Source organism: Haemorhous mexicanus, chromosome 10 (genome assembly GCF_027477595.1).
Source record: "Haemorhous mexicanus isolate bHaeMex1 chromosome 10, bHaeMex1.pri, whole genome shotgun sequence".
Lineage (NCBI taxonomy): Eukaryota > Metazoa > Chordata > Aves > Passeriformes > Fringillidae > Haemorhous > Haemorhous mexicanus.
Window position 1 is genome coordinate 17,663,370 of NC_082350.1, and position 22,792 is coordinate 17,686,161.

At 62.3% G+C, this 22,792-nt stretch overlaps 2 protein-coding genes across 3 annotated transcripts; one reads left to right on the forward strand and one right to left on the reverse strand.

Moving 5' to 3' along the window:
• Nucleotides 1-1,693: 1,693 nt before the first annotated feature.
• SLC12A9 (solute carrier family 12 member 9) lies at nucleotides 1,694-13,254 on the reverse strand. Of its 2 annotated transcripts, XM_059855616.1 has the most exons (13): nucleotides 13,000-13,254; nucleotides 10,754-10,888; nucleotides 10,444-10,581; nucleotides 9,916-10,215; nucleotides 9,594-9,701; nucleotides 9,376-9,487; nucleotides 9,123-9,280; nucleotides 8,775-8,857; nucleotides 8,317-8,441; nucleotides 6,786-6,978; nucleotides 6,447-6,621; nucleotides 5,559-5,705; nucleotides 1,694-5,112 (listed from the first exon to the last, which is right to left on the reverse strand). In XM_059855616.1, the coding sequence occupies exons 1-13, from the start codon at nucleotides 13,178-13,180 to the stop codon at nucleotides 4,277-4,279; spliced, it is 2,691 nt and encodes an 896-aa protein (XP_059711599.1). In that variant the 5' UTR covers nucleotides 13,181-13,254; the 3' UTR covers nucleotides 1,694-4,276. The 2 variants fall into 2 exon arrangements, with proteins under 2 accessions (XP_059711599.1, XP_059711600.1); XM_059855617.1 differs by lacking the exon at nucleotides 9,916-10,215.
• A 2,331-nt stretch (nucleotides 13,255-15,585) lies between these two features.
• PRSS56 (serine protease 56) lies at nucleotides 15,586-22,324 on the forward strand. The gene is made up of 17 exons (XM_059854893.1): nucleotides 15,586-15,730; nucleotides 16,476-16,637; nucleotides 17,220-17,417; nucleotides 17,923-17,976; nucleotides 18,291-18,480; nucleotides 18,578-18,686; nucleotides 18,767-18,926; nucleotides 19,066-19,208; nucleotides 19,339-19,498; nucleotides 19,583-19,771; nucleotides 19,864-20,025; nucleotides 20,169-20,232; nucleotides 20,442-20,604; nucleotides 21,012-21,165; nucleotides 21,272-21,349; nucleotides 21,574-21,680; nucleotides 21,818-22,324. Exons 1-17 carry the CDS (start codon nucleotides 15,586-15,588, stop codon nucleotides 21,989-21,991), a joined length of 2,412 nt encoding a protein of 803 aa, XP_059710876.1. The 3' UTR covers nucleotides 21,992-22,324.
• The last annotated feature ends 468 nt before the right edge of the window (nucleotides 22,325-22,792 follow it).

Consider the following 22,792-nt stretch of genomic DNA (forward strand, 5'->3'; position numbering starts at 1 on the left):
ACCCAGTCAGGCTGTTTCATGGATGGGCACAGGCAATCCACCCTGCTGCTCATGAGAGTGCTGGCTGGAAGAGAGGGGCATGGGACTCCCCACGCCTGCACTTACGCAGCCCTTGGATGCACTTGGTACTTTGGTTGGAGCATGATGGATGCACATGGGGGGGTGGGGAGGGCCTGGTGTTATTAACAGCCCTGGGTATTGCTCCAACAGAGCTGTAAAAATTAAAGGCGTGTGGATATAAAATAATGGATAAATCTGAGCCGGCCGCAGAGCTCTGCGGTGTCCCGCAGGTGTTGGCATTTCAAAAAGCCAGGGTACAGCAGGTGTGGGATGGGTACCTGTGGGTAAATATGGGGCATCAGGCAGTGCCTGCACCCTCTTCCAAATGCTGACTTTCCCAAAAAAGGTCCGCTGAGTGCCCTGAGAGGATGTGCAGGCAGTGCCAACCTGTGGAACTGGTACTGCAAGGCAAGCAGCTGCTGCTGGAGCTGGAATGGAAGAAAAGAATTTACCCCTTTGCAGGCTGGGCTGGGAGACAGGGTGCCTGCTTCTGGATGCCCAAGCACTGCCCAGCCCACGCACACCCAACAGCAGGATCCGTGCCATGGGGCCAACACACCCAGAGATCACCAGGTGGGTGTGAGCATCCCGTGGCCCGGCGCTCATCATCAGCCAGCCCGCCAGCCCCACTCCGCCCTGCCCATCCCGCGGGCCACCCCGCCGGCATCCTCATTTTCCCCAAGATTAGCCGCGGCGCGGGAGCCTCCGCGCATCGCCAGCAGGTGACAAATAAGATTTTTCCACTCTCCCGAGCACCCGGCATGGGTCTGTCATTGAAAATGCAAAGCAGCGCGGTGCCAACCTCCGCCATCCGCTCTCACCTCTGTCAGCCCCTCAGTGCTGAGCACCCAGCCAGATGAACGCCCCCACCATCACCTCTTGACCCCCACTCCGCCCGCTATGCTCCCTCGGCAGTGCTGGGGTGCAGGGCATGGTGCCTTCACGCCCAACAAAATAGGGCAGGTTCCCGGGTGTTTCTTAGAGATGTGCTAGTTTGGGAGTGTCAGCCTGGGTGGGCAACACGGCCTTGTGGTGCACCCACATGCCTGGCGGAGGTTTGCACCAGTGAGGGGTTGTCCCTTATAGGAAACACCTGGCCCAAGACTTGCCTGTTTAGGGTGGGCATCACCCCACAAGTCCCACCCCAAGGAAGCCCATCCCCAGCACCCAAGGCGGGAGTACGAGAGCGCTCCGCCCCACAGCTGGGTACATCCACCCATTACCCACAACCCTCACCCGTGGACTCACCTTTCCCAAACCCCTCAGTCGTCGTCGTCGTCGTCGTCCCTCCCCCCCAAAAAACCCCTGGGTTTCCCTCAGCTCCAAACCTGGCATCCCATTAGTGCTGTGCCCCCACTCAGAGGACGGCACTACCCCAGCAGCCCCTAGTCCCACTCCCCCCGCCGCCGCCGCGTCTCCCCTCCGCTATTGTCAAAGGGCTGCCTCTGCCTCTGTCTGCGAAATTAATTCGGAGGTGGAGAGGGAGAATTATGTAAAGTGTGGTTATTCTGGAGCGGCGGGGGAAGCGCGGCTGATGGCAAAGTGCCTTTTTGTGTGTTTAATATGCATTTTTTTCCAGCGGTGCATTTTCAGGCGGGTAATTTGCTGTCTTTTCAGACCCCGATCAGTATCATTTCTCCGGCAATGACAGCTTTTATTTGCACTGAAATGAATGCTGCAAAATTTCCAAGAAATAGCCGAGGCCCTGTTGGCTGCCCACCCCCGCAGGGCCGGGGCATGGGCACCCACCTCCACAGCCCCCTGCCCATGGCCCCACTTGGCAGCAGAGTCCTGGGGTTCTGGGCAGATGCATGAGCCAGTCTGCACACCCCAAGTGCACAAGGGTGTGTGCTCCCCTGGCTCCCCCTTCCTGGAGCCCTGTGTGCACATCAGGGTGTCACACCTAGGGGTGGGTATATACACCCACACCAACGTGTGTGCACATACAGACACCCCTTATGCACGTGTGCAGCACCCAGCACAGCACCCCCTCCCATGCGCACATGCATACACACTCTCTTCTCATTTATGCATATCCCTGCCTGAACATCTACACACATACACACACGTCCTTGTTTGTGTGCTGGTGGGCCCTTTCCCCACGTTGTATCCCTCCCCAGACCTTGGCATAGCACCCCTGATCCAAAGCACCAGGAGGGTTTGGGGGTTCCCCATTCACTGGGCTCTACCCCAGCACAGTCCAGCACTCGGGGAAATCAAGGCACAGAGAGAGCAGGCACAGATGTGTGCTCTCTGCACAGTCCATCCCCTCTGGGCACAGACTGCAATGGGTGGGAGTCTGGAGGAGATGCAGGGGTGTGAGTGTGGCTGTTTGTCTGCACCTCTGGCTGTTGGGAAAGAGGAAAAATGCTATTTGTGTAGGTGTGTGCCGCGTGGGTGTTGCATGCCAGAGCTGGTTTGCCGGAGCCGCGGTGCAGGCGTGCGGTGCTGCCTTTGCAGCGGCCGTGATGCTGCACGTACACACCTGGCTGTGCATGTGCATGCCCATGTCAGCCCCCACCTGCGCAGGGGGTGTGGGTCAGGGTGTCTGCAGCGGTGCCTTGGGCACACATGTCCATGTCCATGCGTGGGCATCTCTGACTGGGACAGCAGCCCTGGATGAGCCCAGGCACTTGTGGCCCGGGTGTGACACGAATGGTGTTGCAGAATGCTCATGCATGGGCAATGTTGCACCCACCTACAATGCTGTGGGGGGCTGCATGGTCCTGACCCTGGGGTCCCATGCACCCCTAGCCCCGGGACCCCACCTGCAGAGGTGCTGGTGTCTGGCATGGCCAAGGTTAACGCTGCTGGAGCCCATGGGCACAGTGAGGGGAAGCTTTAATTTAATGAAGTGTGAGGCTTTTTATGGGCTTTTAATTACGTGGTGATAATTAACATTATAGGCCTCCGGGTCCCGCTAGTGCCAGGCTGCCCTGTGCCAGCTTCCAACTGTTTGTAAATAAATCCCACGGGATGTGTGGTGCTCGCCCCAGGGCACCCAGTTCCTGCAGCAGGGAGCAAAGCCAGCCCCAGCCCCCTCCTCCCCAGCCAGGGCACAAGCCACTGCAAAATGTGGGTCTCCACCATTTTTCCCCCCAGCTGCACCCAACTACCTGGGTTTTGCCAGCCCTCTGCCTGACCAGAGCTGCCAGTCAGCACTGCCAAGTTTGGTCAGAGCAGGCACAGGCAGCAGTGCCACACTTGTCACCCCTGCTGGAGCCCAGCCTGGCTGGGAGCAGCCCCCCGTGCTGGGGCTAATAAGAAGCAATCCATCAGGCAGCACTGGGCACACTGCCCACCCGCCAGGCACCCAATGGATTTATCATCCAGCACCCAGGCAATTTCCTGCCCTCCTCTAATCAATAAGGGAGGGCAGGGGGCAAGGCCAGCTTCCCCCTGCAGGTCATGATGTGTGTGGGGAAATAAAAATGCCCCAAGAAGCAGGTCAGGAGACCCAGGTGTGTGGGTAAGGACCCCACCACAAATAATTTCCCCATTTCCTGCCAGCACCAGGGGATCAGCAGCTGTAGGGCTGTGGGGGACTACAGATTAAAGCATCTGGATGGCCCCCATCCAACAGCACTGGGGGTACGGATCAAGATCCAGGGTGCCGTACACTGCAGGAACTAGGGCCAGCACCCGACTGCTTCCCCCACCCACCCAGCCTCACACAGGGAGCACAGGCCTCCAGGCTCCCCTCCCCCACCCTTTCCCATTTAATTTTTCCTAATGAAAGGCAGGAGGATGGCGGGGAGCTGGGGCACCAAGGTCGAGGCTGCCTTTAATCAATCCCTGCTGCTGGCTGGGTGCCCGGAGGAGCTGGCGGAGGAGAGGATGCGGGCTGTGGCAGGGGAGGAACTACAGAGGGGGTTGCAGGGTGCAACTAAGGGGCTCCCAGCAGACAACTGGGGCACCCAGTGCTTGCCCCCGCCCCCAGACCCTGCTATGCCCTACTCCAAAGAAAAGGCACCGTGAATGCACCGTGCTGCCTGTCCAGCCCCAGAGCTGTGCCGGGCTCCTGCCAGGGCAGCTTTAATCCTCTGCAGGACACATCCCCCAAAATCAAACCCCCTTCCTGCACCCACCTCTCACTGTGGGGTTGGGGTACCCTCTGCCCACCAGGATGGAGACACTGGGGCCATCCTCAGGCTCAGACTGCTAAAGGCACTGGGCAAAGAAGTGTGCAGGGAGCCGAGGGGGACCTGGGGGTCGCCTAGAGCTGGGTGCTGGTGACGGCACTCACCCCGTGCACCAGCACGGTGGGGCCCAGCCCGCGGGTGAGCAGCTCCAGCTGGTGCAGGTAGAGCGGGTAGAGGCTGGTGTCGGCCGGCGGCCGCGGCAAGTACAGGAAGCGCACGGCTGGCGCGGGGCTCTGCTCCAGGACCAGTTTGTTGGCGGCACACACGTACTCATCTGACACTTGGGTGGTGTTGGTCGGGAAGTTCACAACCCCTTCCTCATCTTCCTCCTCCTCCGCTGGCCCTCCTGAGGGTCCCTGGCAGGTTTGCCAGTGCAGGCGGGTGATGGCATCCCAGGGCACCAGCTGGATCTGGGCCTGGATGCGCAGGTCCTTGAGGAGCTGGCGCAGCTTCTCCTCCTGGGCATGGGGCATGGTGCCTGCCTCCACGCAGAGGAAGAGGCGCAGGCGGGCCCGGCGCCAGGCCCGCGCCATGTTGAGGACGCAGGCCATCTGCAGCAGAAACAGGCTGCAGGTGTCGGCGTAGCGGGCGCTGTCGGGCCGCAGCAGGTTGACGGGCCAGACGTGGATGGTGGGTGGGGGGCTGGCGGCCCGCCGCAGCTCCCAGGCCTTGTCCAGGCTCTCCAGCTGGCGGGCCAGCAGGACATTGCGAAGCATCTTCAGGGCATCAGCCACAATGCCCACGTACTCCCGGGCTGACAGCAGTTTGGGAGTGGTGGCTGCCCGCAGCGGAGGGAAGCCCAGGGGGACCTCCTCACGGGCACTGGTGAAGGCGGGGTGCCGGGCTAGACCATCCTGCGGTGCCTCGTCGTCATAGAAACCCAGCACCAGGGTGTTGGGGCGCATCCCACCTGCCAGAGAGACCGTGCCAGCCCAGCTGAACAGAGGCAGAGGGCTCCACCAGCCCTCCTGGCACTGCAGGTGTCAACAAGCCACAGCTTGACTTTGGCATTGCTCGCCCTGCCAATTTCAGACCCCTCAGGATCACACCTAGATAGCTCCAAGACCTGACTCGATTTCTGCACTGCCCACTCAATACCTCTCCCGCTTTGGGACTGCCCACACTGGGTCTTCCAAACCCCTTATCATATCTCATCCGGATGTCTTCAAGCCCCTCAACACTGCCAACAGTGATGCTTCCAAACCCCAAACTGCCTACAGCTCACCTCAGATGCTTCCAAGAGCAAACTTGGCTCTGGCATCAACCATCCCGGTTCCTCAAAACCCCTTGGCACTTCTCAACCCACAGGTACGGCAGGATCTACCCTCACCCATGTCCAGACCAGGCAGAACTTACCAAGGCCAGAGGTGAAGAGGAGCTGCCGGACACCGTGCCGTACTGAGGGTGCAAGGGTGAGGCTGACAAAGGCCTTGACATTCAGTTTGTCCACCAAGCTGAGCCACGAGTCCTGCTGGGGCTGCAGTGGGTCTGAGGGCAGCATGTCTGGGTGGGGGACAAAACCAGCATCAGTGGGACAGATAGCCCATACTGGGGCTAACCCTGGTGTCCACCCCTGCTGCAAAACCCTGTGCCCACCTCAGCACCCGTGAGATGGAGAGGGGAATGTAGGTGCTTACAGAGAGAGATATAAAACTGTACATAAACATATAAAAAAACTCCAGGCAGCCCCATCCCCACTCCCCAATTTCAGGCCATTAGTCACCACAGCAACAGCAGGGAAAGGGGAACAGAGCCTGTGCATCAGCCATGTCATGTGCCAGGGAGAGCACAGGTTGGCAAACCAACACACACAAGAGTGCAAACACCCCCAAGACACCTGGACACACAGCAGCAGGCATGAGGTGAGGATGGACACAGGCACACACGTGTGCAAGGCTGTGCCAAGTGTGTGCCCACATGTGTGCTGGGTGTGTACAGGCACTAACCTGGCTGGCACACACCTCATTTGCATGCTGACACTGACACATGCAGGAGCCCCACGTGGGTGCATGTGTAGGGATGAACACTTGTGCACACGCATGTATAAGTGTGTGCACAGGAGGCATGGGACAGACTTAACTCACTGATGTCCCCGATAGCAGCCAAGCCCAGTGTGCCACACATGTGCCCAAGATGCTGACATTCCCCAGCCATCAACTGGTCACCAGTGTCAACTTAAGAAGCCCTCTGGCACCTCAGCAAAATGCAGAGGCCATTAGCACAGGAGACAGTGCACATCCTCACCCAAGTCCTGCAGCTCCACATGGCCCAGGACATAGAGGCCACTCTTCTTGAGGTCATTGACAAAGTCAATGAGGCGGGCGCTGCCTCGCGGGTTCTGCACCATCAGCAGCATCTGCGGGCGCCAGAACTTGACATGGTCCTTCCGCACATCCAGCATCAGCAGGTACTTCCGCACCTGGAGGACAGACGGAGGGAAACAGGTGAGGAACCCTTTTTATTTCACCAATCCTGCCCCTGGGGATGCCAGTCCTGAGGACATGCTGCCCAGGACACAGCTGAGCTGCCACAGGGACACCAGCGTTCCAGCCCATAAGGGGACAACAGGAGGACAGCATTTACCTGATGAAAGATGAGGGCCTGGCTGATGTAGCCCCAGGTGCTGCTGGGTGAGAGGTAGTGAAGGGCGAGGAGGAGAAGGAGGAGGAAGCCCAGGCTCGCCGAGGCTGACACAGGGCTGATGAGGAACATCATGACACAGCAGCCCGCGATGCCCAGCAGGCACGTGTGCCAGGTGAAGTACCGGAAAGTGGGCCTGCAGCAGGGAGGAAGGGACACCTGCTATCATGTGGTGCCCATGCTGCCTGTGGGGAGGGCACAGCAAGGGGAGCTGTGCCAAATGGCCACACCACCCACCCCCAGTGATTCCACTGTGCCAGCCCAGGGCATGTCGGGCACCCCATGCACCTGGAGAAGAAGTTATGGAGGGGAGATGGCAAATCCCAGGGCAGTGGGCAGCCTGTTGCTGCCAGCCCTCGGCAAACAGGGCAATGATGGCCATGGGGATGGCACTGTCCTGGAACACCCAGGTAGTAATGGGCAGTGCATGGCAGCGCTACCAGCCATGGTGCCCGCTCATTCTGGATCAGGGAGGCAGAGGCGGGGAGGCGAGAAGCTGTTATTTTCTCTAATTGCTGTTTTCCCTGAAAGGTAATTAAAATCCTTTTCCGCTGTGCTTGATGCAGACCTCAGTGAAGGGAGGGGGGAGGCACCAGATGTGGGGTGGGTGAGGGGCCTGTTGCTACCCACTCCACTAGGCTCCCCCCAGGCACTGATGCTGCCCCATTCCATGCCAAGTCAAGCAAGCAGCTGGGCAGGGCAGATGGGGGCCAAGCCACAGCCTGGCACAGGCATCAGCTCTCCTTTGGAAATGGGGCCTCTGGGTGACTCCCAGGCAGTGCCACCCAGCTCTACCTGTGCAACACCTCTGCCCACTTGGGGGACTCTCCCTGCTGTGGAGTCAGCATCCTACACTGAGGGCAGTGGGCATCACCCAGGAGATCAGGCTCTCCCCAGCCATTCCCTGCACCCCAGATTTGGGCAGCCCTATGAGCCCAGCCTCACACCAGAGAACCCCACACCTTTTACCACAGGCTGGGCCCGCCTGCTACACATAATCCTTCTTCCTGGAAGATATTTTCTCCTCCCACCCAGAATCCTCCTTCCTCTCTCCCCCTTCTCTGTTAGTTTAATTAGCGCTAATGGAAAGTGGGCTCCATCACTGCTTGGCAAACTGCCCGGGGGATGCCGGCCGAGCCCAAGCTATAAATTACCTCTGGAAAGCCTGAGGGGAGGGGGCGGGTGGTACCCAGTGGTGCTGGATTTATCCGTACCCACTCAGCAAAGCAGAGACAGTGCACGAGAACCGTGCCAAGCCAGTGCCATTCTAGGACCTGTCCTCTTCTCTCTACCCAGCGATAGGGGTGTCTTTGTCCCTCTAATGCCCAGGAGAGGGGAGTTCAGCCTCTCTGCCCACCATCTCATCATAAATCTCAGGCACAGGGGTGGCAGGGCAATCACAGTTAGAGGAATGGAGGGATGGGTGCCTGCCAAGCATCTCAGCACAGCCTCTCTCCCCTGTGGCTGTGGGTACCTGAAGTTGGGGGCCGAGGCCCATTCCAGCGCCAGGCAGGCCAGGTTGACAGTGGCATAAACCAGGAGGAAGAAGATTGTCACGACACTTGCAATGGTGTTGAGCTTCCCAGAAAAGAGCACAACCTGCAGAGAGCACAGGGTGAATGCATATCCTGGGATGGCACATCAGGTATGGGCCCAAGCCACCCCTGTCCACTTGGGGTGTATCCCAGGGGTATGATGGGTAAGGGTACAGACAGGAATACCTTTCCCTTTTTGTGATTTATCCTTAATTTATGGGATACCTCCCACCTCAGAGAGGGAAGAGCACAATTGCAGCAGGACACCCAGGGCAGGGTGGCTGGGGGAGGAATTCCACAGGGCAGGGGGACATGCCAGGCTCCACAACACCCAGCCCAGGTGACAACCAATATTCACCCCGTGAGGCCAGGAAAGAAGCAAGGCTGACAAACTCACCTGCACCACCAGCCAGGAGAGGATCACTGCCATCACTGGGTTCCCACTGGCAGATGTCTTCTTGGCCAGTGCCAGCGCCCGGCCTGCAAGGCAGAGCAGGGAGGCTGGGCTGGGACACCCCAGTAGGCAGCCACAGGTTCAACCACCAGCCAGGAGTCCCATCCCCACCCTGAGTGCTGGGGCGGGGGCAAATTATAGGACATGCAGGTGACCCAAATGGGCACACACCAATCCACAAACCATCACCTGCACACCAAGAAGGGAGTTCCCTAGTGTCAGGTCTGGTCCCCAGCAGGGACAACCTGCTGAGTGGGCTCCAACGAGTGCCAGTGCATTCTGGGCACTCACCAAAGAGATCATCCCGGGCCAGAGCATAGAGGATGCGGGATGCGCCGATGAGGTCGCTCATGGCTGCAGAGAGAGTGGCAGCATAGATGCCCACAGTGACCAGCGGTGGGAAGATACTGATGTCACGCAAGAAGCCATAGTCTTTCTGCAGGAGGATCCTGAAGAGGGACACAGACACACTGGCATCCACCTTGGTCCAGGCCAGCATGCCCTGGCACCAAGCACACCCTGGCATGCGGAGAGGTGGACATACCTGTTGCAGGTGGCACACATGAGGAAAGCCAGCAAGTTGTAAACGAGGTAGGTGAAGAGCACAGCAGAGATGGTGCCCCGTGGGATGGAGTAGCTCGGGCGCTTCAGGTCCCCTGTGGGCAGGAGCAGACATCATTAGCGCCCACAGGCACAGCACACCCCTGATCTCTCCCAGGTCCTGTTCCTGGTGCCACCCTGCCAGGCACCTCCTGTCCATACCTGACATGTTGGAGCCTGCCATGATGCCAGTGCAGCCGTTGAACATCACTGCAAACACGGAGCTGAAGCTCATCATCTGCCCGGTGGTGTAGTCCTCCTCATACTGACCTGCAGGACACACAGACAGGGGCTGTGACACTGTGACAGGCTGTCCAGGGTGGCACAGCCCCATCACAGGCCCTCTCCTCCATGTCCCCACACACAAACTACAGGAGAAACCATCCCACAGCACCTGCTTTGTGCCCCCACCCTCGAGCAAGCCTCATGTGATGTGGCAGTGCCAGTGGGCATGGCAGGCAGGGTGGGAGAAGCCTCTCCTCACCGCCCAGGTTGTCTCGCAGGGTGTTGAGGGAGAAGCCGGTGAAGAAGCCATTATCAGTCTCAGTGCCATTGCCCTTGGGCAGGCGGATGGGCACCTTCAGGGGCCGTGTGGCAAAGAAGCTGACAAGGATGGTGCCCAGGACAGCTGCAACGATGAGGAAGATGAGGAAGGTGGCCTTGGCATAGATGGAGGCACCCACGAGGCACACGAGGAGGCAGAGCGCCAGCAGCACGGTGCCATAGAGCAGCTCAAACCAGTAGCTCTGGGGCAGGACATGGACGCCTGTGCCTGCTTCTTGCCCTGGCCAGAGACAAGACAGGATCAACAAAGCTTGGAGGGGGCATCACAGGGAGCTGAGAGCTACTAGCATTGTGTCAGGCATGATGGGCACCAACTCACTGGCCAGAGGGCTGGGTGAGCCATGGCTGGCTCTGCTGGGCGTGGTGCTTGGCATGCCTGGCACAGCACTAGGGCTGCTCAGGTAAGGGACACCTGCTGTCCCCTGCCACGACACAGGGCGATACTCACCAGGTGGGATCCCAAAGCTGTCCACCACTGCCTCCACCAGTCCCAGCACATAGAGGGCACTGCCACACACATTGGCCAGAAAAAACATGATCCCGATGCTGCCCCCAAACTCTGGGCCCAAGGCACGGCTGATCATATCTTGCTCGAGTCAAGGGAAGATCTCAGCAGCACAAACCACCATCAGATGCCCCCACCCCTCTCTCCCAGGCCAACAGGGTCCCACCCTTAGCATGGCACCTCAAGGCCACTGGGTAGTCACTCAGCTTTGTCCCACATGTCCTGTCCCAGCAGCACCCACAGCAAAGGATACAGTAGGCTCCTCCAGCATCCAGTGCCCCGTTGGTGGCAATGGCACACACAGACAGCACCGTCATGCCAATGATGAAATATGCCACTGCGAACATGGCCAGGGCCTGGTACAACCCAGCATGACCCACCACAAACCCTGTCAAGGATGGGAGAGGCCAGTGTGCCCATTAGCTGAGCATGGACAACCTGCAGGACAGAGTCCCTGGGCACTGCCACCACACAGACCTCACCCCACTGAGGCATGTGGCCACACCCATCCCTGTGCCCACAGCTTCCCCCAGGACCTGCCAGCCCCCGCCCCTCCAGGATGAGGATGCTTCCACCTCCCACCCACAGCACCCATACCAGTGTCTCCCTCTCTCAGGGTATCCCCATTTTCCACCCGTGTCTGGCCCCGGTGTGCCCAAAACCCAAACAAACAGGGAAGGGGCTCTGCTGCTGGGACCCCCATGCCCTGCTGCCACCCTTGTTCCCCAGAGTGGGGAGTCAGGAGCTCCCCACAGGGATCCCGTGGCTGCTCCGCTTGCCTACAACACAGCAGGAAGTAGAAGCAGACCGGGTGTCCCTGCCAGCCACGGCACCGCTCCCAGGGGGGTGGGTGGGTGTTCCCCAGAGAAGGGCCCAGAGCCCCCCCGGCCCTGCCCGGGGTGACGGGAGCGATCCCGGTTGGAGCGATCCCGGCTGGCGACACTGCGGGCAGGAAGGGGTTGCCCGCGGCTGTGGGCGCTGCCCTATCTCAGCCACGGGCCAGGCCGCGGATGTGCCCGCGGGAGAGGCAAGGGGGGGAAGGGGGGGTGACCGGGGCACCGGCACCGCAAGGAGCCCTTGGGGTGACAGGCTGGGTTTGAGGGCACCGCCTGCGGTCCCCAGAGAGCCGGAGGGCATCCGAGTGCCAAATCTAAGGGTGGGTAGGGGTGTTGGTGGAAATAAAGGGATGCCCCAAAAGCACTGCGGGCCTAAGCCGGAGGGGTGTTAACCCACATCTGGGGAGCATGTGAGGTGTGGGGGAAGCGGGGAGCTGACAGGGAGAGCCTTGGCCCCCCAGAGTCGGAAAGTTTCTCTTCCTGGCAGCTTTCCTTCCCCTCCACCCGACACCTCCCCTACAGCCCCGCGGTCCCCGGGAAAACACAGCCCCGGGCGAGGGGCCAGGTCAGGCAGGGAGAAGCCGGTGACCCCTGTGGGGTTGGGGGAGTCAGAGCCTGTACGAAGTCCCCACGCAGGGGAGTGGGAAAGGGGTGAATGACGACACGAGTGATGGCCCGTGCCCCCATCTGGGGGGGGTCTCCCCGACAGGGGAATGGCCTCAAGGCCCCCCCATGGCCCGGTGGGGCCCCCTGGGCACGCAGCCAACTCCCGCCCTGGGCTTTCCGTGGGCGGAAAGCGAAAGAGGAAAAGCTTTTCCCGTTCCCGGACCAGAGCAAACATTGCCCGCCCCGCCTGCCCCGGGCCATGCTGGGGCACCTACCCCTTCAGGCCCCCCAAAAGGCTGCCAGCTGCCCTAGTCCATGCCCATCCTGCCCTCTTCGTCTCCCAGGGGTCACAGTAACAGACTCATAACCAAACTGGGGGCAGACTGGGAAACAATGTGTGCCCTTTGCACACACACAGAGGGGAAGTTGAGTATCTGCTGGGGGACACCAGGGTTCTGCCCTTGGGACACTGTATAGGATGCGGGAGAGAACTGGGGTGCTGGAGCCTGCCACTGGAGGATGCCTGGGAAGCAGCGGGATCCCAGCACTAGGGGACGGGTGGACATGAAGGCACTGGAATCCCGTTTAGGGAAGGCACTGGGAAGACACAGGATTCTACTCCAGGAACACCAGGGTTTTGAACTAAGGTCCCTTACGCGGGTCCCTAAGGTCCTAATTGGGTTCCTGTAGTGCAGTTCCTGTCGCTGGGTCCTGAGACCCGAGCCCCCAGTCTAGTGGGGTCAGGTGGGGACACACAGCACTGGGACCCCAGCCCGGGCCGGAACTGAGCAGGCAGGGGAAAGGCACGGGGGCCCCAGGCTGTGGGCCGTGGGGTACGCACTGGAGGGGAGCACTGGGACTGCAGCAGAGACGGAGGCCCAGGAGAGGGCACTGGGAGGGCACTGGCGACTCAGACCGGGTGGCTCGGGGCTCCAGAGGCGGGGACCCCGGGATTAGATTGGGGCCGGGCTGGGGGTACCAGGCAGAGCTGGTGACTCTCGAGGGGCCCCGGGTCGCGGCCGGGAGTGGGGGGTACCCCGGGGGCGGTGGCACTCACCGAGGCGCAGGAAGAGGACGACGCTGAACATGGAGAGCAGCGTGGGCACCACAACGCCCAGGAATGTGGGCAGCTTGCGGGGGGCGGCGGCGGCCCGGCCGCGCTCCCGGCCCCGCTCCTCCTCGGCCGAGCCGCCGCACAGGCGGTACGTGAGCAGCGCGCTCCGCTCCGAGCTCGCCATGGCCCGGCCCGGCCCGGCCCGGCTTGGGCCCCGCCGATCCCGAAAAGCGTCCGGCCCCGGCCCCAGCCCCGGGAGCCCCGCCCGCCGACCCGGTCCCGACCCGCCGGGCCCCGCCCCACACACGGCCCCGCCCACGACCGCGCCCCTCGATAAGCCCCTCCCCACTGATAGGCCCCGCCCCATGCATCCCACCATTGAGGCCCCACCCCACCGTGCACTCTGCCCACGCCCCTTTTCTGGCCCCGCCCACAGACCCCCCTCCTGTCACTGCACCTGTCCCAAAATGCTCTCCCATAATGGTCCCCTCCACCGCCCCCTAAGCCCCACCCCAACACCCCTCCAGTGACTTCCTCCCCAGCCCGAGTCACTCTACACCCCCAACCCTCGGCCCTTCCGGGGTCTCCCCACTCTGATACCCAGCACTGTCTCCCCACTCGCGTCCTCCGAACTCGCCCCACTCCTCTCGCACCCCAAAACCCGTGCCTGCGTCGTCACGCGCCCCCTGTCACCGACTCCCCAGTGGCGAGCACCTGATACCGACTTATGTAGCCCCGCGCTCCGGTACAGCCCCTGCCGATGCCCGCTCCCCCGCCCAGCGGCGCTGCCGACCGGGCTCGGCTGCCCGCGCCAATTACCGGACAATTGGGGCCCCGGGGGCACCGTCCCCCCCCTGCCCGCTGCCAGGGCTGGGATCTGCCCGGGTCCCGGGGTCCCACTGCCGCCGCCGCCCGGGGCGGCCGAGCGCCTCGCCAATTAGGTTAATGGGGTTGGCACCGGGAGCGGGGGGCACGGTGCGGCCGGGGGCGAACACTACTCCAGCCTCAAGTACCCGCGTGGGCGCCGATTGCGGTCAGGAGAGCGATTGGACCCCCGCGTGTCACTGGTGGGGTGGATCCGTGCGGGGACACCGGGACGGGGCGGGAGAGCGCTCCCCTGTGTGCCGTGGTGCTCTGTCCCCCCCACTCGGCCCCGCCGTCTCCCGTGGGGCGGAGGCACAGCGTGCCCCCGCGGCCGAGGTGGGAGCCCGCGCGGCCGGGGCTTTCATCTGCGGCGGGCCTGTCGCTGTGCCAGCCGCGGGCAGCCCGTGCCTTTGATGTGCCACTGAAGCAGCATTGTCCGCGCCCCGCTGGCACCATCGCGGCCGGGAGGACCAGGGGGAGCGCGGGCACGGAGCCGCTCCTGCCCTTAATGGGGACGAGCATCCCCCGGACTAGAAATGGAGATGGGCACCTGCTGCACTTACTGGGGGCAGAGAGGGGGCGTGGGTACCCCCTGTGGAGTACAGAGATTTGACCACGGGCACTCCCTGCTCCCCAGCGGACATGAGGACACGGACAGCCCCTACCCCTAGCAAAGACAGAGCTCTGGACACGGGCACACATCTCTTCCCCTTAGCAAAAATGGGAACCCCCAAATGAACACGGGTCCCAGAAACCCCAGTTCCTTTTACAGCGACAGAGGTGGAGGCACGGGCATCTGCTGCACCCCGAAAAAGTGATGGAGATGCAGGTGCACTTTCACCGATGGAGCTGAGACTGGGCTCGTGGGCACAGGAGGGTGGCAACTGGGGCAAGTCAGTGTCATCCTAGAACGTGGACCAGCCGAGCGGCAGGCACGTAGCAGACTGTCCATCTGGGCTGGTGAGTGTAGCCCTCCCAGCTAGGGGCCAAAGCTGCCCCCAGCCCGGGCCCGCTGCTGAAGAAGAGAACAAGCAAGAAGGACAGCCGGTGACGCGGTCCCACCTGCCCCGGCCGAGGCACGTCCTCCTTCCGGCACCCCAGGCAGGACAGGGCACACTGCGGCGGGGGGCATCGGAGGGGTATCCTCAGGGGCAGCCGCTGCTCGGCACGGGGGTGCAGTGCCCTTACGCGGGGCGATCTGTTTGGCCAGGCTTGGGCTGGCACAGAGAACGGGGATCCCCCCGCCCCGGGCACCCCCGCCTTCCCTTCCCCCCCCTTGTCCGCTCGGCCGCTCCCGGCCCGCTGCCCGCCTTTGAAACCGCCGGCGGGGCTCCCACGCCCAGCCCGGGCCCCCCGCGCCCGCAGCCGCCGGTGCGTTCCCACCCGCCCGGGGCCCGCAGGAGGGACGGTGGCGCGGCCAGGGCTTGGCGTGAAAATGATCAAGGGCCGCGGGCAGCGCCGGAGCGCAGCGCCCGTCTGATGCTGCCCGCCCGGAGGCCTCGTCGAACAAAGGCGGCATTGAAGCCCCGGCTGCGCCCCCCCCCCCCCCGCGCCCCCCGCCCCGAGCTGGCATCTTGGCGCGACATTAATGAACTCGCCTGTTTGTGCTCCCCCGGCCCCTCTCTCCTCCCACCGCCCGGGGGGCACCGTATATATCCATCCCTCCTTGCCTGCCTCGGGCATTTCGGGGGTTCCCCCCACCTGCCCCCCTTTACCCGCCCGGGGATGGAGCAAAGAGGGAAGAGGACACCGGACGGTCTTCTCGGGGTCCGGCTGGTCCCCCCCGTGCTTTTGCTGCCGCTGTTGCAGCTGGTAGGGGGGGCTCCCGTGGGCCAGAGGCTGTACCCCATGCCGGCCAGCATCCTGCAAGGTCAGTGGGGCACAGGGACGGGGTCGTCTTTGCGGGAGAGTTTAGCTGCAGGTGTGGCTGTAGGAAACGGTATCCTTGGGTTCACTCTCAGGTAGGGTGGCAGCACAAGCAGGATGGCCAGGTCCTTGTCAAAACCCCCTTAAACCCGAGGCATGTCTGTGCTGCCTGGACTGAGTGTCAAGTGCTGCCAGTGGCAGGGGGTGCAGGGAGTGCTGTGGTTTATGCCCTGCGGCACCAGCACTATGCCACTTCCAGGGGACAATCTGCCAGGGCATGGCCAGCAGGAAGGTGGCTCTGCATGGCTACAGGTGGTCACAGATAGGGGCACACGGGGGGATGTGCACACAGGGCAGGCACAGGACTGCACACACATGGGTACATGCAGGAACATGCAGACGCAGGCACATGGACCCTGATGCACACAAGTGCTCAAAAATGTGCACAGAGTCACATATGTGGGCATGCCTGCCTGGGTTCACACCCTGTTTCCATGTAAAACAGGAACACAAAGACCTGGGCAAACACCCAGGTGTGCATGTGCCAGCTCCAGCAGGGATGTGACACTGGCGGCTGTCACTCTAGGCAATGTCAAGGGGGGACAGGCCTTGCCCAGCCTGACACCTGCTGTGGCAATACCGGAACGCAGGCACCAGGCAGGCACCATGGGCTGCTGGATGCCTGTGGCTGTGGTGGGGGGCAGCAACGGGGGCTCTGTGGGTCTGAGCCCCCTGTGTGCACCCATCAGCGCTGTCCAGCCGGGGGACACTGGTGCTGGAGGCAGCCCTGAGGAGTGCCCTGCTGGCACTGGAGCGGGCACTGTCTGAGCAGCAGCGACAGCGGGGTGCCTGTGGGCTCTGTGCCCCCTGCCTCTTCCCACCCTGTGCCAACATCACCGGCAGCTGCTCACGTGAGTCATGACCCCATTACCCCCGCTGCCCTCCCCTGTCCCCAGGAGACCCTACCCAAATAGAACCCAGGATCCCCAGCCAAACGCAGCCCAGGGGCCCTATCCAAACACCATCCCATGCCCAGAAGATCCTACCAAAACCTGCACCCATGCCTGGAGACTCTACCCAAATATTTGGATGCCTACATCATCCACTAGAAATCCTATCAAAATGATACCCAAGATCTTACCCAAACCATATTCATCCCCTACAGGCTTAACCTACAGGCTTTTACCAAAACAGAGCCCTGACTCCTGAAATATATCCCTAACTGCTAACGACCCTGCCCAAGCAGTTCCCATTGTATCTAGATCTTACCCAATGACCTGGACCCCTATCCAAATCATTGCCTGATCCCTTGTGAACTTTTCAGATATTCACCCCAAAAATGTGCCCCAGTACCAGAAGACCCTACCAAAACATGCTGACTCCACAGCCTATCATGCTCACTTCCCACCCATCCCAAAGCAGAGACTGGGATAACCTGGGCAGAGGAGCACAGGGAGGACATGGCGATGCCCACAGCCCTGCTGTCCTTGCAGTGCCAGCTGTACCCCCTGCCATGCCCCCCAGCTGCCAGGCCCTGCTGGATGCCCAGGCACTGCCCGAGCTGCCCCAGCGCAACCGGGCGCTGAGCCAGGCCTGTGCCCCCTACCAGCGCCTGTGCCCACCCGATGGGGCCCTGCACACCTGCGCCCCACTCAGCGCCCAGCTCTGCCGCCGCCGCCTCCAGGAGTGCCGTGAGTGGGCACCCACAACCCCCCGGCTCCTCCCAGAGATGGGAGGCCCTACAATAACAAATGGGGTATCCCCAGGGGATGCTTGGAAGGGATATGGGGTGTTGGGGTGACAGAGGATGTTGGGATGGAGTGGGGAGATGGTGGAGGTGGGGGTATGATAGAGTGATAAGGGATCTCTGGTGGGATGGAAGGATGGGAGATGGATCTGGGAAGGGAATTGGAGATTTGGGGGATGGAAGTATTTGGAGTGATGAGCATATTGGGCTGGGCTGGGACACTGAGGGGCAATAAACAATCTGCGGTGGGAGAAGTGGGCAAGGGGAGACTGGGGATACTGAGTCACAGGGGGTGATGAGCACTCCCTGGGGTGGTACAGGGATGTTTGTTCAGGCTGATGGGGGTCTGGGGGCACTGAAAGGAACTTGAGCGACTTGAGGACAGCAGGACTGTGGTGGTGACATCGGGGGGGAGTGTCCCCACATGCCATGACAGCCTGTCCCTGCAGAGACGGTGGCCGCAGCTCCGAGTCCTGACGCAGCAGCGGAGGCGACAATGCCAGGTGAGCCGGGGCGGCCCCACCGTGCCCACGCCACCCCCCCCCCCCCCCCCCACGCCGGCGGGCGCCCCCGGTCCCCGGCTGCCTGCTGGGCCGGGGGGCAGAGGTTAGCGTCGGCAGCTGCCGTGCTGCGGGGTGCCCCCGGCCCTCCGCCCGCTCGCCTCCGTGAGCACGATGAGGCTTGACAGCGCGCCCGACGCGCCTCATGTCCCACCACCCCCTCCACCTGCCCCGGCCATGGCCGGCCACCCGAGCCCACCTGGGAGACCAGCAGCCTGCAAGCAGGACGCCCCCCTCATCCCGACTTTGTCCCCCAGGGAGCTGCGGGCGCCGCGGGGTCCCACAAACCAACGGCACAGCCCCCCGAGGCCGGATCATGGGCGGCAGCGTGGCCCCGCGGGGCGCCTGGCCCTGGCTGGTGTCGGTGCGGCTGCACGGGGAGCTGATGTGCGGAGGGGTGCTGGTGGGGCCCTCCTGGGTCCTCACGGCGGCACACTGCTTTGGCGGGTACGGTGAGGGCACGGCAGTACGGGGATGATGCCCTGCAGAGGCATGCACGGGGAAGCAGCATCACCCCTGTAACCGGCTGCCCCCACCCCGCCAGGAACCGGAACGAGCTGGCGTGGACAGTGGTGGTGGGCGACCACGAGCTGGGCAAGCCGGGAGCAGGCAAGCGGGCAGTGGCCGTCCGGCGCATCCTGCCTCACCCTAAGGTCGGTGGAAGTGGGCACCACCCCCACCTCCCTGTGCATGCCCCAGGAGCCCAGGCCGACATCCTCACATCTCCTTCCAGTTTAACCCCAAGACGTTCCACGGGGACCTGGCGCTTCTGGAGCTGGCAGTGCCGCTGGCCCCATCACCCACCGTCAGCCCCGTGTGCCTTCCCAGCGGCCCCGCGGAGCCCAGCCCCGGCACCCCCTGCTACATCGCAGGCTGGGGCTCCCTCTACGAAGGTAAGAGACACCGTGGGGTGTTCCCCTTTGTGCCCTCTCTGGGGTCCAGCCCCAGCGCACCGAGGCAGGGCAGGGGGATGTGAAAGAGAGGGAGATGTCCGGGCATAGGGCACCCCGTAACGGGTGCCTTGCCTGGCAGAGGGACCAGCAGCCAACGTGGTGATGGAGGCACAGGTGCCCCTACTCAGCCAGGAGACGTGCCGGGGTGCCCTGGGCAAGGACCTTCTCACCAGTGCCATGTTCTGTGCTGGATATTTGTCTGGAGGCGTCGACTCCTGCCAGGTACCACCGTGCCTGAGGGACTGACAGCAGCCCACTTCAAAAAATCCCTCACACAGTGCCGGGCACATACACAGCCCATGGGTCTGGCTGAGGTCCCAGCCCAGCCTAGTGCACCAGCATTTCCCTGCAGGGTGACTCAGGAGGGCCGCTGGCATGCGAGGACCCCACTTCTCACCACTTTGTCCTGTACGGCATCACCTCGTGGGGTGATGGCTGCGGTGAGCGGGGCAAACCAGGAGTCTACACCCGTGTCACTGCCTTCACGGACTGGCTGAGTCTCCAGATGGACTGTGAGTGCTCCTGGCTGCACCACAGGGGGCACGGAGATGCCATGGGGATTTTCAGCACTCATGGCAGTGCCGGTTCTCTCACAGCTGGTCCTGGCAGCCGAGAGCCGAGCTGCTTCGACCTGCTGGCCATGGCGCAGCTGCCCCCCGAGCAGCGGTCCCCGGAGCGCGCCCGTCTCTGCGCCTTCTACGCCGGGTCCTGTCGGGCTCCTCAGGGCCGGGCCAGCTGTGCCCGTCTGGCCGAGGAGACCTGCCATGCCAGGACAAGACGATGTGGTGAGCTGGAGGACATGCCAGGGCTAGGGTGTAGGGAGGGATCCCATTTCTGGAGTGGGGCCAGGGTCACATCTCTCCCTCTATGCCCACAGAGCTGCACTCCTATGCCCAGACCTTGGTGGATCTCTTGCACCAGGCTGGGGACTTCATCCGACACCAGTTTGATTTCTCCTTCCTCACCCGCACTCTGCCCCAGCTCTTGGGCAAGATCTACGGGCACTTCTTCCCTCCTCGTGTCCGCAGGGATGCCCCAGGTACTGTCCAAGGTTGGACCACCCCATGCCCACTTGGGTCCCCTCAGTCTCCCCTGTGCTGGTAGTTGGAGCACCAGCAGCCTGCCCTGGCTTCCCGACAGGGCTCCTCTATCCTTTGTCCTGTCCTTTTCTTGTCCCCACAGGCCTGGCTGTGGCAGGGGACCAATCCAGCCCCACAGCAGTGGGACCCCAGAGACCCCTCAGCAGGTGAGGCATGGTGGGCCGTGGGATGAGGGGCTAAAGAGGCTGGGGAGGTGGTCGAGATACTGGTGGGCACTGGCAAGGCATTTTGGGGACAGCCTGAAGCATTGGGATCCTGTTCCTGCTGCTACCAGGGCACTCGTCCAGGGTGCCCAGGTGGGGTGCAGAGAGTGGCACTGCCCACCCAGTCTGAGCTCACCCCATTGTGCTTCCAGGTGGGGGGGCAGACATCTGCCCCCCTTTGCAGAGCTTTTTGGGGTAGTGGGACCCCAGTTGCAGGATTGGGTGGAGGCTCTGAGGACTGTGGCAGGGGGCAGCCACCTGGTAACAACATGGGACAGGGAGCAGCTCCTCGGGGAGATGCAGCTCTTCCTGCAGGTATGTGGAGAGGGACAGGCTGGGGGAACCCCTGTACTCTAGTGACTGGGCCACCAGGGACCAAACCCCTTCAGTTCCCCTGTGTCCCCTCCTGACATCCCTTGGGTCCATTGTCCCCTGTGCAGCTGCAGAAGTGGCATCTCTCACTTTGCCACCACAGAAGGGGCACCTCACCTTCCCCAAATAAACCAGTGCTCCGAGTCCAGCCAGCGCAGAGCCAGCCATGGATCTGCCCCTGCAGCTTAGGATCTGACCCAACAGAGCCACAAAGCACTTGCATGTCAGCAGTGCCCTGTCTGAAGCCAGCACATCCATGCCCTGCACTCTGCCACTGTGCACATGGCTGTGCCCATGGGTGCCCTGTGGGTGCCCCATCACCCATCCTGTCCTATTCTTCCCTTCGTCAGGGTGAGGATGTGGTGGAGGAGATGGTGGCACAGGGACGAGCCTTCCTCACCCAGCTGCGGGCAGAGCTGGACCTTGGCACCACCCTGGAAGCCATGGAGCCACAACGGGCATCTGGAGAGCTGGCAGGGACCCCTGTGCCAAGCCACGAACCCCGTGAGGCTGGAGGGACTGGGGGCAATGGGGCAGCAGGGTGTCCATTCACCGGCCAGCTCTGTGCCTGGCCAGTGCCTGCCGCATTTTACACCTCTCTTGGTGGCAGGGAGGGAGAAACGGGAGCTGGTGCCCACGGAGCTGCCCAGGGTGGAGGAGGAAGAGGAGGAGGCAGGCGTGGGCAGAGGTAAGCTCCTGCAGATACTATGGGGTGCAAGGTATCACCATGTGAATGGTGACAAGCCCAGCCTTGCACCCCTGTATTTTGCTATATTCCCCCCCTCTGCCCAGGCTTCCCTGGTGTCCCCAGAGCAAGGGTACTCCTCCCTGTGGTGGGCAGCAGCATGGTGCCCCCACGATTGATCCCTGATGTCCCCTCCATGTGTCCCCTGCCTGTCCCAGGGGTTGCAGCCTGCCCTGGACTCAACGCGTCGGCTGCGCGGGTGGGCGCGGTGCGGGACCTGTACGCCTGGGTGCTGCGGGTGCCCCAGGCAGACCTGGCCATGACCTTCCAAGAGGTGAGTGCCCCATCCAGCCCCTCCGGGCCACACACCCTGGCAGCCAGGCAGTGCCATTGCCATCCCCCCCGGTAGTGCCGCTGTCCCACTCTGCCCATGGCTCCCCTGGGACTCATGGTGCATTTGTCTCCCCACAGATCCTGGTGGACTTGGGCTCCAAAAACACCAAGGGGCTGTACCGGGCGCAGGTTCGGGCCACTGTGGGGGGCCGCCCCACGGCCTTCACTGGCCTTGTGGGGCTGGACAGTGACACACTGGCCCGTAGCATGCCTGGCCTCGTCGCTCTGGCGCTCGAAGCGCTGAAAACCTAAAGGGGCAGTGTGCTGGCATGGGGAGAGGGCACTGGGGCAGGTGTCCCTTATGTCCTTCAAACACACTCCACTCCCAGTCTTAGGCTCTTCCCCCCCTTTTTCCTCAATTTCACCTCAGTCTCTCTTCCCACCAGCACTTCCTTACTTCCCCAGGGCAATGGGGCCCTGGCAGGTATCTGAAGCATCTCAGCCAGGAATCACAGTCCTCCTTTCCCCTGGAACCCCCACCTTGGCAAGCCCACCCTCACCCCATCTTCCCCAGAGGCACTTGAGCTGTTATTTATTTGTACAGAGAAGGTTTATTTTTCAATAAAGAAGGGCTCTATTTTCTAGTAGCTGGCAAATGTGAAGCAAGTGCTGTGCCACACAGTGCTGGTGAAGTGGGTGACAGTAGAGGGACTTTCCAGGGGAGCTATGATATCCTATTGCATCCCCTTTCCTATCCCCCTTGTCCTCTGAAGTGATGCCTCCAGCCTTGGTTCCTGCTGTGCCCACCCTGCCCACAGACTCCCCAGCCCCTTCCCCAGGGGTCAGACAGCCTCCTGTCCCTGCAGCACCCACAGCACAGCAGTGGTGCTCACCCTGGTGACACCCTCCAGGACCCACATGAAATCTCCTGACGCAGGGGCCGAGTGTGCCCAGGGTCAGTGGTCAGTGGTGGGTGCCAGCCCTGTGCTTGGGCATCAGTGTGTAACCTGGGGACGCTGCTGTGGGGACCCTGCCACTCCAAGCAGCATCACTGGGACTGCTGAGCAGCAGGGCAGGGACGGCTGCTCCCCATGCCCAGCAATGCCTGTGCTG

Bases quoted from the DNA above. Each gene is read 5' to 3' on its own strand.
- SLC12A9 (XM_059855616.1), bottom strand. From the start codon at position 13,180: ATGGCGAGCTCGGAGCGGAGCGCGCTGCTCACGTACCGCCTGTGCGGC. The intron at 8,858-9,122 runs GTGAGTGCCCAG...TCTGCCTTGCAG, and splicing joins GGCCCGGGATGATCTCTTTG to GCCGGGCGCTGGCACTGGCC. The intron at 5,706-6,446 runs GTGAGGATGTGC...TCCCCCACCCAG, and splicing joins TGTGGAGCTGCAGGACTTGG to ACATGCTGCCCTCAGACCCA.
- PRSS56 (XM_059854893.1), top strand. From the start codon at position 15,586: ATGGAGCAAAGAGGGAAGAGGACACCGGACGGTCTTCTCGGGGTCCGG. The intron at 17,418-17,922 runs GTGAGTGGGCAC...CTGTCCCTGCAG, and splicing joins CCGCCGCCTCCAGGAGTGCC to AGACGGTGGCCGCAGCTCCG. The intron at 19,209-19,338 runs GTACCACCGTGC...ATTTCCCTGCAG, and splicing joins GAGGCGTCGACTCCTGCCAG to GGTGACTCAGGAGGGCCGCT.